This window comes from Ambystoma mexicanum, chromosome 9 (genome assembly GCF_040938575.1).
Source record: "Ambystoma mexicanum isolate Mex_15411 chromosome 9, UKY_AmexF1_1, whole genome shotgun sequence".
Classification (NCBI taxonomy): Eukaryota; Metazoa; Chordata; class Amphibia; order Caudata; family Ambystomatidae; genus Ambystoma; species Ambystoma mexicanum.
In genome coordinates, this window is record NC_090931.1 from 1,290,514,581 (window position 1) to 1,290,529,700 (window position 15,120).

The window sequence follows — 15,120 nt, forward strand, 5'->3', positions numbered from 1 at the left end:
TGGGACTTTCGAAGAAGACATAACGACTCTCCTCAATACCAACACCAAACCCAGCTCCCAAACTATCTTACTCAGAGACATCAATCTAGGTCTGAATGACCCGAACAACACGAAGGCTGCAATCCTATCCAATTCCATCACAGAAGCTGTTCTTACCTTCAGGAACAACAGACCTACCCATACAAAATGTTGTACCCTAGAATGGATCGCAGACTTCAATTTTCGGTCCGCCATAACACATTCTGAACCATGTGCATGGACAGATCACAACTTGATCTCATTCACCATGCAAGACCTTCCTCAATCTAACTTGGCTAGACCCATGGCCCCTCCGGGCCTAACCAGAAACAGAAAAAACATCAGAGTCCCCATTCTCCTGCCCCTGCTACAACCCATCACCAACCGTGTGAACCTACCTTCCAATCCTACAGATCTAGGTGCCCTGTACAATAATACCATCAACTCAGCTATTGATACCATTGCACCTCTTAAACTCAGCAAAGAGAAACCCATAGCACACCTGAACACGTCGTTTACGCCCAGCCTAAAAGCCCTACGCATCGAGAAAAGAATTGCTGAGAACAAATGGAAAAACAACACAACAGTTCAGAATAAGCTCCTTCTCACATCCTTGGCGCTAAGTACAAAAAGGAAATCATTAAAACAAAAACAAAAAACACCTTCAATGATAGAATAGAAAAAGCCAGCTCAAACACCAGAGACATCTTCACTATTATAAGGGAATTGGAAACCCCGATCATACCCTGGAACTCCTGCATCAAAAATATATCCTGGATTACAGACATCCAAAACGCCCTCTGCAATAAAATGACCCTGCTTCAAGAAAAAATGAATGCCAAAAAAGCCACCCTACATAAGATTGCTTGGAAACACAAGAAGCCATTCTGCAAGAAACCCCTTCCAAACAAACCAGACCCAGTCACCAAATTAAATTCAACTCTATCTCAACCGTTAAGACTGAGAACATAACTTCTTCCCTAAAACCATCTAAATGCTTTGGGGACACATGCCCAGCACCTATTAAAGAAGCTGCAAAAAACCTGGCTCCGTTCATCGCCACCTTTTATCAACACCTCTTTCAAATCTTGCTCAGTACCCACTATTCTTAAAGATGCCTGGGTACTACCCTTACTAAAAAAGCCTGATCTAGACCCCAATATTCCCACAAACGATAGGCCAATCACAACCGTACCCTTTCTTCTCAAAATCCTTGACAAAGCTGCCTATCTCCAGATTCAAGCTTATCTGGAGAGCAACAACCTACTGGGTACACGCCAATCGGGTTTCAGGCCCAGACATGGGATAGAGACAGCCCTCATTGACCTGAAGAATCAATTAGATGAACGGAAAGACAAAGGTGAAGCCTCCATCCTTCTCCTCTTGGAATTGTCCGCCGCGTTTGACCTTGTCGAACATAATGTCCTGTGCAATCACCTTAAAACAGCTGTTCACTTTTCTAAGGAAGCCACCACCTGGATAAGCTAATTCTTGGACAACAGGTCAATGCGAGTCTTCTCACCCACCTCCGCAGCAAACCCAGTACCTACTACATGTGGCGTGCCACAAGGCTCTTGCGTCGCCCCAACCCTATATAATATCTTTACCAAGTCCCTGTTGGACATACTTGACGATCTGGGTGTCTCATATACCAACTATGCTGATGACACCCAGATTCTCATCCCTATCCTAGGTCACTATGACACACACAACCATGATCAATAAAATGTATCTAATAAACAAACATGAATGGCACCCAAGGCCTATGCCTCAACGACGAAAAAACTGAGCTCTTAATCGTTGGGTCCCCAAAAAAACGGACTAAATTATCCACCCTGTATAATTCCATCCATTGATTGAATTAAGATCAAAGTTTCTACGGAGGCCAAGACCCTAGGTTTCTACATAGACTCGGTTCTCAACCTTAATAAACAAATCAACGCCATATCGTCTGCCACCAACTATACTTGCAAATTGATTTATGCATGCAAACCATTCCTGTGCATGGTAAGCTGTATTACAATTGCAAGGGCCTTGATGCTTTCCAAAGTGGACTACTGCAATGCTTTATACTTGGGCACCAGCAAACTTAACACCACTAAATTACAGACAATCCAGAAAAATGCCCTAAGAGCGTCTTTAGGCATACCTAAATCCCAACACATTTCTCGCGCGAGACGCAATACCAATTGGCTTTCCATAAACCGAATCAAGCTCAAATCACTCAACCTTACTCATAAATGCTTGTCCAAAAAGGCTCCCCTATACCTCACGGACAGATTTACCAAACGCACCTCAACACACCTCATCAGAAAAGCACAATCCAAAAGTCTCAGAATACCCAAATTCAAGCTAAAAAAACAGGAGGTGCTAGCTTTCCAGTCCTGACTGCGCAACTATGGAACTCTATCCCTGACTTATTAAGAGCCATATCTCCCTTCCATTGCTTGAAGACCAACGTCAAGAAGTGGCTGCACTCCCTAGACTGCTAACCATCTAGTATGTCTCCTGGTACTTCTCTCCGTAAGCTTCACCTAAATATGTAACAGTAATTAAGGAATGTATCTATTGTATGTATGTACTTCAATGCCACTTTCACCTGTTTATATCTGTATATAGCTGCACATTGCATGTATTCTGTATCCTATTTTATCCTGTCATATATAACTCTGTAACCTGCTCTGCGCCCGGATGCCTACAGGCCCAGCGTGCTCTATAAATGAATAAACAATTACAACAATTAGGCTGTAGTGATGTGGTGGTCCAGGCCATATTTGTGCCAATATGTATTTTAACTTTTCATTTTCAAAACTTTTTTGTGGCACTATCTTTAAGAAGGTTAATGAACATGTATTGCAAGAATCAAGAAAGAAATCAATAGCGCCCACTGAACGCTGTCCCGTTAGGATAACGTGGTCAGTGGTGACTCCCAACATCAGACCTTTTAGAATACACCAGGCAGATGGTAAACCGGCTATAGTGATTTGATCAATATGCAGCCTTTCGGTGAGTGTGTGTTGGCTAGGATATTTTGACAAAAGAAACACAATTACCTGGGCTTTCAGACCTCACATGAGTGACTTTTGTCCCGTTAATGGGATAAAGCGTTATCAAAACAAAACTTTTATGACTGATCGCAGCGAGTGGTCATGATGCACATCTCATGTGGTTCCAAAATAATGCAGGTCGAGTCTGATATTCAAGCGATGACGTGTGACTGAGCAGCAAGCTCATTCCTTAAAATGTGCATTTTCACACTTACACTAGTCACTCTTTCATTCAAGGCAATCAACGAGTGAGCCCCATGAAAGACCAAAGATTCCTGGAGCATCAGTTAAAAATTTGCAGAGACACGTTTCAAAATGCTGACACTATGACTTTTAAGAAAATATTTAAGATTAATTAACTCCATCTGCTATACCACGATAACCATGATATACCGTCATTTGGCAAGAAGGTTATCATACCGCCATAAAACCAATACCGTGACACCCCTACTGAGACTGCCCCTGTGCATCTTCTGTAGGCCATGCCTATCAAGTCATAGGCCATGCCTATCATGCAAGCCATGCCCACAAATGAGCCCCCCCCATTTCATACATATCTTAAAGCACAGACGAGCCCACACTTATTAAACAATTGATTACGCAATAGGACCAGTTTTTCACATCTAACAAAAAAGATGTTCTAAAGTTTCCACCTCATATTTACAGAGGCAACATAACCTTGAATGTTTCAGAATTTTTAATCTAGCACTGATAATGTCCTGTGTGGGAAACGGATTCAGTTTGAATCTCAACATCATATTCCGATAAAGTTTAGAAGGGTGCGTCAATAAAAACGATTGTAATACATTAAAAGATTTTATGTCGTAAATAAAATGGTTACAATTTGGATAATTCCTCTTCAGATGATCCAATTTCACCTAATAGACTCGTGCACTTCTCACTCCATGTAAATAAAGTTGGAAAAGAATTTTAAGTCCTATCTTCCAAAAGAGTAAAGAACCTTCTGTGCGGGACCAAAAAGCTGGCTATAATCGCAGGCAGCCCCACGCAATATGTCAATCAAGAGAAAGAAGACCTAACCTGTGATGAATAGCAACCAGTAAGACTCCTTGGGGCAAATACAAACATGTTCTCCAGATTCTGGCTTCGACCTTTGCCCAATCTCTTACCTAAAAAAAAGTTTCAGCACCATGGATGGGTTTGTGTACGACTTTTTGCTGATAGTATAACTAAGAACATGTAACACATTTTTGTGTCCAATTGAGTAACAGCAGACAAACTTTGAGGCAAATGACTGGGTTAAGACTGTTTTTTTTTCTCTCTTTTGGCGATTATAGACACCCCCAGGTGTTTGTGTATCCAACTTTTCTATGCCCTACCTGTTAGGAACCGTTGGAATACCTTCCTCTTTGGCTGAACCCTACCACCTTTTTTAGGGTCCATCACTAGAATTTTGGACTTCTCCACATTTAGATTCAGGTCTAAATGTTTACAGTAGTCATTTGCTGTCGTTAATGCCTGTTGCAATCCAATCGGTGTAAAATCAAATAATACAATATCATCAGCAAAAAGCAAGTAGTGCAAAGTGACCAATCCCAGTTTTGGCGGATTAACTGTAATATTTGCACAGACAGATTTAAAATCCATAATATACATGCTAAGCAAGAAGGGGGCCAATACCCAACCTTGGCTCAATCCTCTATCAGTGGTGATCCAATTTGTGTAGGAGCCCTGCTGATCTGAACGAACCCTGAAGATGGTGTTTGAATGGAGGGCTTATATGAATGTTAAGCGGGGCCCCAGGACACCCCCATGTGGCCAATTTCTCCCATAGCATTGATCTTTTACACAATCAATTGCTTTTGTGATATCGAGAAAGGCAACATAATGTTCTATTGGTATTCACCATCTGTTGCAAGTAATTGGATAATTAAGAAATTTAATGAAGTGTTAACCCCTCTTTTAAAACCAGATTGGTAAATATCCACAATCTTTGCTAATTTAGCCCAAGCTTGTAATTTCTCTAAAATGAATCTGCAAATATTTTATAAGAATTGTTTAAGACAGAAATAGGCCTGTAATTGTTTGGGTCAGCTCGATTCCCTTTCTTATAGATGAGGACCACTGTAGCCTCTTTCCCGGTTGTTGGAATAAAGTGCAAGTGCATAACTTTCATAAAAAGATAATATAAAATGTTTGCCCGTAGACATGGTGCAGATATATAAGGTGGCATTGGAAAGACGTCCAGGCCTGGTGCGTTTGAAATCTTACACTTAACAATAGCGCATTGAACCATTTGCACATCAATAGTTAAAACCACCCCAATGAGTCGTCCTGATTCCAAATATCATTTGTACCCACCTCGTGGTCACCCCTAAAGGCAATTTGTTTAGTAAAATGATCTTTCAGCATAATATTGAAGTTTAAGCATCTCATAGGCCTTTGCCGTGTTCCTATATTGCTGCTTAATATTCTTAATCATAAACGGAGAAGAGGGGCCACTTTTCTGTAATGCTTTAACAGCCCTTCTTAGCTCTTTCTTTTTTTTATTGTGTTTCTTTGTCATATTTATGCACATTCGTCACAATCTCTCCTCTGGTTATAACCAATTATGAGAGACTCATTTATAGCCTGATCAAAAAGGGTGCACACTCATTGGGAAGCAGATTTAAAAAACCATCCTCGTAAAGTTCACTTTCATCGGCACAATTACATCTTGATGACAAATAAGGCCTCCAAAGAACTACATGATAACGCTCCCTAATTTTTATTGTGAATGGGTTAAGGACATTGCTAGGTACATCCACCCCCCAACGATGGAGTCAAAAGAAGACTATGATCACTACCTTTAATGTGATGTTGGACTTGCATCGAGGTGCACAACAGGAATTCACCTTTAGGTAAAACGATGTAGTCCAAAGTTGAAGTTGCCACACCATTTTGAACATGTTACTTCGGGAGGCGTATCACAAGAATATTTTCTTTTCACTTTTCAAAGTCTTCTCTCCACTTTTCAAAGTCTTCTCTTATTAAACTACCTCTCGTGTTTAGCTTGCTAGGGCAATTTATCCTACCTTTTTATAATGATAACTATTATTATTAAGACATTCACTATTAAAATGTCCTAAAAGAATGAAAGAAGCACCATCTTCCGGAATAGACAAAGATAACATACCAAAAAGGTAATTTAAAAAAAGACTCCAGAATATTTCTTGCCGGATTAAAATGAATGTTGAGCACCACACACCATCTAAGAACATTACACCTAATATCCCACCATTTTAATCTGACAGTGAGTATGCCTGTACTAGTACTGTTCACTTTTTCCATTGTTACATTCTTGTTAATTTTGAACGCACATAAGAGCCTACCCATAGGGTCGTCCTTTCAGACCTCTTGTGGCAGGCGTGCTACTTATGTTAATGTTAAAGGACATTTGTACCGTGCACTATCTCCACCGTAGTGGTCCCTTGGCGCTCTGGCAGCTCTGAAAGAGGAGGGGAGGTCGAGTTAGTGGGAGGAAGCAGGAAAAGTGCAGGAGAGCAGTGATGTGCTGTTGGTGGCCTCAGCCCGGTGGGTCCGTTGGCTGGGCCTGGGGTGTTTGCGGCCGGTAGTCGTCGTGTACTGTTGTGCAAGGCTATGTGCGTTTTTGTTTTGTTGTTGCAATGTAGTGAAGTTTGTGCGGTCTGTTGTGCTGTAGGTTTTGGTTGTTTGGTTTGGAGTTTGAGAGGTGTATGCAGAAAGGGAAAATTGTTAGTAGGGTTGGTTAATTTGCATCTCTATCCTGAATTGAAGCGCTCGGCTTGCATAATCTCCCCTGTTGCGGCTCTGTCCAGATCTGGGTCTGACTGGCATACAGGTTCCATACTCCTCTAGTCCCCGCCTCTAAGCTGCTCTCTCATGGCTCCCTTTATCCTCCATTTAGACTCTAGTGACGAGTGCATCTGCTAATGACAACTTCTCAGGTAGTTGGGAGATTGCCAATGTCTCGATAATTCCACTTATAATAAAAGAAAAATCAAAATGTAGTCGTAGGCGCCACTCTGCGAGAACGAACATGGCCCATTAATCTTTTCTTTGGGAAGGTACCCACTCGAGAGTCCGCAGCCATACTTTAGCTCACTATACCTTTCACAGATGGGAAATATACGTTTGCATATCAGTCTTTGTCCCGCCCACGTGGGCAGTCCAGCACTGAAATGCTATGGCAATTTCTCTCTGAACAAGAGTACCAACAGCAACATCATACACATGTTTCAGCCTTGTTGGGCATCATTAGTGAGGTGGAGCTGTGCCTCTCTGAGCACAGTGAGCAAGGGGTCCACGTCTGGATGACCCTGGGAAACTTAGGGTGACTAGGTTCAAGCAAGTGGTGAAACCCTCAGGTGTTCCACGATATCTTTATATCTTCATTGTTTGAACTTCAATCTACCAAGTGATAATGTACAGTACATTCACTATCTGGGCCCAATCATAGGAAACAGTTCTCTGATTTATACAAGACCCTCTAGGAACATTTGCAAAATGTTGGTCTTGATTTAGACCAGTGTTAACTTTCATTAATAATGGTTCACGAACAAAGGTCAAATTGTTTGCAAGGGCTGTACCCAAGTGGCCCTTATTTTGAATACCCTCTGCAATATTATTCAATTCATAGCCCATTTGCTTGAAATGTTGGTTTTCAGATAGTACAATAACGTGAATGTTTGAAAACTGACTAATCTTTTCCCTATCCACTCTAACATCGACAAATAACCAGACTATGCCACGTCAGACCATGCCATGTCAGAGAATCGCTCAACGCGAGAGAAGGCAACAAGAAAGGATATCCAAAAGGGAACCACAACAGAACCCCAACTGGACAAATTCCAGAAAACCATCTGAACGCACAGCCACTACCATCATAGGAATAAGAGCCAACCCGAACGCAAGAGAAAAATCACTTTACACCATACCTCGCAACAACTGGATCAACAGAACAGAGGCCCATACACAACAGCAGGATACCAGGGCCACATAGGAACAAGGCAGAAACAACTGGAAGAATGAGAAACCATTCCCTCGCTCCTTACATCACCAAACCACAACAGAACTGCCAACACCACCCTGAATCAGAAGATGAGCCTGAAGTGGCAATGAAACCAATCAGAAACCTAACCGACCTATTCAATGAAGAAACGAGGATAACTGAACACTATCAACAACCCAAAGACGCCAAGGAGAACTACCAACAAAACCACCCAAAGATGCAAACCTGAACAAATCAATTCAATACAAAGAGAAAACTATACTGCAACTTAATCAGCACCAGAGCTATCCCCAAACACGCAATCGAGATCTGACCTACTATGCGACGTGGGGAATTGACAAACTATTCATCACAGAAACCTGGCTAGCTGAAAACTACAAAGTCATATTACACAGCTGCCTACCCGACCACTTCAAATGCAAAGAGGTGAACAGAAAAGGAAAAAGAGGTAGAAGACACGCAGTAGCCTACAAAGAACACAATTAAAATGGCGGAGGCTTTAGACATCCTGAATTGCGAATCCACTGTCCTCCACCTTACCACAGGCCCACAATCAAACTTCACATTGATACTAGTCTACAGGCCTACAACCCCACCTTCATAGAAGCAATCCCTAATCTAGCCATCGAACATGACCATTTGGTAATTCTCAGGGACTTTAACATATGGTTTGAAAAATAGAACCCCAACTCGTACAACACCCTAACCAAACTTGAGACCATGAACCTTCGACAATTGTGAAAGGAGCACCCCCCCGCATCTCTTCCACAGCAGGGCGCACCCTGGATGCAATCTTCGCCAAAGAAACCTGATCACAACAGCACCGCCCATCAAAATAATGTAGAGTGACCTCCTCATCGTCCCTTTTGTGATCCAAATACCATTGAACCCATCCGAAAACCTGTTGAAATACCCACCAGTTTGGAAAAGAAACTGGAAAACCATTCTACACAGAAGAACTACTAGAAACCGCAAAGATAACACCGTATTATTGAATGCGACAGACATAGATTGAAAAGCAGACCTGATCCAGAAATGTATTGCAGAAACATCGGATGCAATCTGCCCTGAAAAGCGTCTCATACCATCAAGAAAAAGCAGTGGCTAGATGGTTCAACCTTCACCTCAAAGCAGTGAAAAGAACTAACTGTAAATTAGAACTTGATTGGAGGAAAAATTACGACCAAGACAAGAGTAAAATACTGGCGGCAAATTCGATCCCACAAAGCGGAAATCCTCAAAGCAAAAAAAGAAGCACTATGACGACTGGATCAAAAAAGCCACCAACACCCAAAGAGTTATTCAACATCGTAAAATGAGATTAGAGACACCCGGATGCAAAAACTCACTAGTACCTTCCCAAAATCTATGCAACAATCTTTCAGACCACTTCAAGAACAAAATCACCAAAATACAGTCATACAAAGCAGACCAATTGACCGGACAACGCACCAACTACCACCAGCCCCTGTATCGCTACCTCCAGCAGATGTCATAAGAAAAACTGCTAAGCCTGGTTAAAAAGAGTAACAAGGCAGGTTTCCCAATGGACCCCTGCCCTCCAGACCTATACAAATCCATCCTTGCACAGGACACACCATCGGAATACCAACTAAGCCAGACCACCATGTCATCACCTTCTCACTTCCCCCAGGCTCACTCACCAAACCCCCCCTCCTGCCAGATTGGCCGCTGTTCTCAAACTCACCAAAGAGAACCTCTCCCCATTCCTCAACAACCTCGAACCGGACCTCCTGGACACTTCTGACCCCGGGTACTTAGTGGAACATTACTCCACTACCCTGGCCAAGGCTATCAATGCAATCCTCACGCTATCGGTCAAAAATGCTAAACCAGCAATCCACCTCAACTCCTGGTATACCAAAGAGCTCACAATCCTCAGCGCTGAAACGACTTGCAGAGTCTAGCTGGAAAAAAAATCCCTCCGATGATTCCAAGCTCAAATTCTCCATCCTCATCAATGCATACAAAAAAGCCATCATACAAGCAAATGCCTGCTTGCTCAATACTGGGATAGCTAATGCTAATGCTAATGCCAATGCAGACTCTAAGGAGTTATTCACCATCCTCAAAGAACTAGACTAGCCAGCCCCCCAAGCCTCTACTATACTTAGACTCAGCCTGGTGTGACAGTATTCAGAAGGCCTATTGCTCAAAATCTACACCCTGTTTTTGCTAAGAGACGAGATCCGAGACAAAGGAAAGCTTGCCCTGCTCTTCCTTTTAGACTTATATGCTGTCTTCGATCTGGTCGACCATGACATATTAAGCCATCACCTCACCTCCTTTACCTCCTTCTCCAGGCATGCTGCCTCCTGGATGGCCTCCTTCCTTGAAGGAAGAGTAATAAGTCTTTGCCGAAAATGACTGCACTACACCCACCCCTATCAGTTTTGGGGTCCCTCAAGGGTCCTGTGTCTTGCCCACCTTCTATAACATATTCACCAAGCCCCTCTTCATCCACTTGAACTCATTCAGGACTCGCGTGGCATAGCCTACACTAACTATGCGATGACACAAAAATTCTCCTCCCCTCACTGGATCCTACCACGAAGATGATGCCACCTTCAGATCTACCTGCGCCACTATCCAAGCATGGATGGCCACCCATGGCCTCTGCCCCAATGATGAGAAAACCGAACTTCTCATTATTGGTCTGGCATCAGCACTAAAAATGTAGAACAAGGGGTGGGATGGGGGATCTGTGAATCTCTCTACCAGGACGAACACAGCCCAATGACCTGTTCTTGGGTGAATAACCCCTGGGATAGACTCTACCAAGTCTTTAGCTCACTGTCCCTTTCACAGAGAAGAACATTCCCCACATATCAGTCTTTGCCCAGTCCAGCACTGAAATACTAGGCAATTCTCCTCTGAACAAGAGTACCAACAGCAACCCCATACACGCGTTTCAGCCTTGTTGGGCCTCATCAGTGAGGTGAAGCTGTGCCTCTCTAAGAACAGTGAGTAAGGGGTCCACATCTGGATCGCCCGGTTAACTTGGGGTGAGACCCAAAGTTAATTTATGCAAAACAAGAGGAGAATTGCCTAGCATTTCGGTTCTGGACTCCATACTATCCAAAATAACCCCTTGCATGCCGCCCTCAACATCCCCTGATCTGAACATAGCTCGGTCACCCCCAGAGCAGTTCACTGGCTGCCTATAAATGAAAGAATCCTCTCCAAGACCCTTTCAATCACACACAAGTGTATCTCCAATGCTGCCCCACCCTACCTCGTTCAAAAAATCACCGAACCCCAGCATAGTAGGTCAACCAGAGCCGAATACACACATAGTCTGGTCCAACACAAGTTCAAACGTGTCAGCATAGGAGGGTCCAGTTCCCCAGTCATCTCCGCCAAGCAGTGGATCTCCCTCCAGCCAGCTTTAAGAGCAGAAGAATCCTATTGAGCCTTCTGCAAAGCCCTCAAAACATGGCTGTTTACTTAAAGGGATGGTCTAGTAAAAATGTTTATTTAAAAAATAGATAGGCAACATAAAAAAAAATACTAGCATTCTCCGTTTTAAAACTTCCTATGTAAAATTTTGAGCTATTCAAGCTCAAAATTCGCAAAAGCAAGCACAGGGGCGCAGCCATTTTGTGAAATGGAGGCCCTCCTGTGCTGGTTTTTGCTTTTGCGGCACTAATGAAGGAAAAGCCAGCCAGCTGTAGTAAACAAAGGCTACCGCTGGGTGGCTTTCCCTTCATTAGTGCTGTAGGCGGAGGACGGGGACCGGAGACCAGAGCAGGAAAGCTGCAGCTGAATCTCGGTAAGTGCTATTTATTTTTTTTACAAAAAATAAGCACTAGCTGCGTTTTTTTTCTAAGTTTTCCGGGCTGGAGGAGCCCGGAAAACTTAGAAATAAAACCGCAGCTTTAAAAACGTTGTATTTATGTTTGCGGTCGCTTTTGAAGCGACCGCAAACATAAATACAACGTTATTGTGTTGGAAAACGCTGCGGTTTTTCTTTCCAAGTTTCTCCAGGGAATATAATTTGGCTCAAAGAGCAAAAAAGAAAATACCCTGCAAGACACCAAATCTTACTCCAAGATCTCCAACGGTTCTATTAAGCAACTACTGTCATGTAGATCGCCTTGCTATGTTCCAGCTCGTATAGCCAACAAGTTCAAGATCTGCAGCAGCGGCAGCTGGCTGCCCGTGCTCTCCGCTCTGCTAAATATAAACTGCTGTCACCCCCCAAATGCCTTACAAATGGCGAGGCGAGTACAATGGAATGGCAGCAATGTAAAACCTGAGGCCGGAGTCGCGGAACACTCTGCGCGCACTTCGTTAGCGGGACTGATGTTTTAATGTTACTGCTCCGCCTCCTCCAATAGACAGTGCTGAAAGCCCCACGCGCTGGTAAAACACTGTGAAACGCTGCATCACGGCAGGCACTGGAACACTCGGCGCGCACTCCGCTTTATGTTGGATGAACCATTTCTTTTGCTTGTAGCATACCTTGTGCTTGAGTTTGCTGTTTACAAACGATATTTGTAATATAAACATTTTGTTTGAGAGGTGGTCTCAGGACGCTTAATTTGTGCGAAAACAAGTCATTCTGTGATGCATTATACTAATATTGATAGTCCCTGATGGGTCCTAATGCTGGGATAGTCTCTCGGAAATGTGGAAATGATGGCGATAGAACCAGACTACTGGCACTATTAAAACCCATTGCGCAGGGGCTGGCAACTGTGGCTCAGCACATGCTTTGTCCTACAACTTCCATGCACCCTAGCCTGTATAATCACTGGTGACTGAAATGCGAGCTGTAGGCCCAAACCTCTGCAGAGCCATAGGTTGCATACCCCTGCATTACAGGATGCTTGCATTTTAGTTTTCTCACGTTTCTTTCACAAGTAAATCCTTCCCGCATCCATTATCTCATTGGAACACGTATCGCTGCCTTATAAAAAAATAAATGCAAACAAGATGACCCATTTTCCCGCGTTAACGTACTTGCTATTTTATTCTGTTTGGCAGGCTGGTAATCGGTGCACGTTTTTATAAATGACCATTCCTATCTTTCAGAACAATCCTCCTCTGAAATCCCGGAGCTTCTCAATTGCATCCCAGGGCAGCGGTACCTCCCCCGGGTTACAGAGAAGACCCAGCCAAAGTGCAGCTTCCTTCTTCAGTGTCGGTCTGCACAAGGTGCCACCTCCAGGCAAGAGATCTCAGATTCTGCAGCCAGATCACCTGGTGGATGTCAGAGAGGTGAGTTGTGCAAGTTACAAGGAGGTGGAAATAGTTGCATTTCATTCATTTTTCTTCAGCTCACACTTGAAATATATATCATAAACTGCGTTTTCTCTGTATGCATTTTAACGCCCCCATGTACTTCAACAGGAATTCCCCCCACCCTTTCCTCCACCTCCCCCCCCCCCGTCTTCCTTTAGCTTAATTCAAGGTGCATTGGCAACAGTCCTTCAACTACCCACAATGGTCCGAATTACTTTCTCAGGAAGACCCAGCACCCTGATGTTCCGCTGCACCGTCAGTTTTTCAACCTTCTTCCAATGCAACATACCATGGCCCTCCCGCAGCTATTCATCACTCTGTAGGTACCCAGCTGTTACCGCTTCTTTCACACAATCGCTCCCACCTCATGGCTATGTTGTTTCATTCCTCCTTGCCTCCTTTTGCCTAGTCAAGTAGGCTCGGACTGGACCCCGATGATCCTTCGGGCAGGCAGATGCTATCACCAGATCTCTGTACATACACTCTTGTGTATTACACCATGCAAGTTCCCGTAGCAATTCCTTCCGTTCCGGGGGCCTGCCGCGCCCTCCAATGCATCTCAACACATCTTTTGGCTACAAGAAGTGGCGCATCCAGTAGCCTTCAGTTTCCCTTTTGCACTCCCGAGTTAGCCCAAGAATCTCCATCTCTGGGCTTAAACGCACGCTACTGCCAAGCATTTCTCCAATTGCCACCTGGCCTTTTCCCCTAAAAAGAAGCCACCCCTCTACACTCCCAGGCCATATACAAAAATACTGCATTTTACAGCAAAGGAAGGCACCCGGTGGATCCGGGTCAATTTACGTGTTGTAACGTATGCCTGGTGCACAAAATTGAAATGGAGCTGCTTATGCTTATAGTTCATGGAGACTTATCTAAGCTGCCTGCATACATACAATCATCTGGCAGCTCATATCCTAGTGCTTCCTCCCACTTCCGTTTGATTGACCGAACCCCCTGTGCACAATTTTGCCACAATGTCATGCAACCTGGACACAGTGTTTTTAGGTTGAGTGGCCCCTTCTGTTGCCTCATTTCAGATGTTGACGGGATTCATGGAAATGTGTCCAGTTCTACGCTCAGTTCCCCTTTATCTCGATGATGCACCATAATTGAGGAGAGTGTTGTGCCTCTCATCTCCCTGCATCTGCCACTGGTAATAAACTCTCTATTTGCGAACCAGTCATCGATTCTCACTATGCCTATCATTGCCAGTTCCCTGCGAATACGCGAGTCGAATGTGCAGGCAATCCCTCTAATTTTCTTTAAGTTATACGTCTAATGTCAGGGTTCTTAGCTGTTCATGCTTGGAATGTAGGTCACGTATCGCCCTGAGCCTAGTATTGACTGTGTTCAGTTCCCACCGACCCATTTTTTTGCCTCAGCCGTAAGTCTGTTTGGAGTCACTATGGCCCTTTTGATGGCCACATGTGCATAGAGCGCAGTACCATACCAGTATTTGGCATGACTCGCTTGTGCAACATTGTGGTATGTTTCAGTATCGAACGGCCAGCCCCGCTCCTACAGCAGCAGCGCGATAGTCTCCCAGGCTACCCGCATCTTGTTCCCAGCCCATATGTACTTTATCAGCACTGATTGGGCCTTCTCAAAGTACCCTCTCAGAGGCCTAACTTGGACATTTAAAAATACATATAAGCATTTGGGCAGTATTACCATTTTAACAGCAATCCTTGCTCTTAATAACATCGGAACACAAGCTAGTCTGCCAAGCAAAGCATCAACAGCCTCTACCATCATAACATAGTTGTCCACGTAAAGGGTATGCACATCTGGGGA

General features: G+C 43.8%; 1 protein-coding gene across 1 annotated transcript in view; it reads left to right on the forward strand.

Moving 5' to 3' along the window:
* OSBPL11 (oxysterol binding protein like 11) overlaps positions 1-15,120 on the forward strand; it is a 719,530-nt gene that overhangs the window by 209,628 nt on the left and 494,782 nt on the right. The window contains exon 5 of the mRNA XM_069616637.1: positions 13,114-13,299. Within this exon, the coding sequence (XP_069472738.1) occupies positions 13,114-13,299 (186 nt within the window). The remainder of the gene's footprint in view (positions 1-13,113; positions 13,300-15,120) is intronic.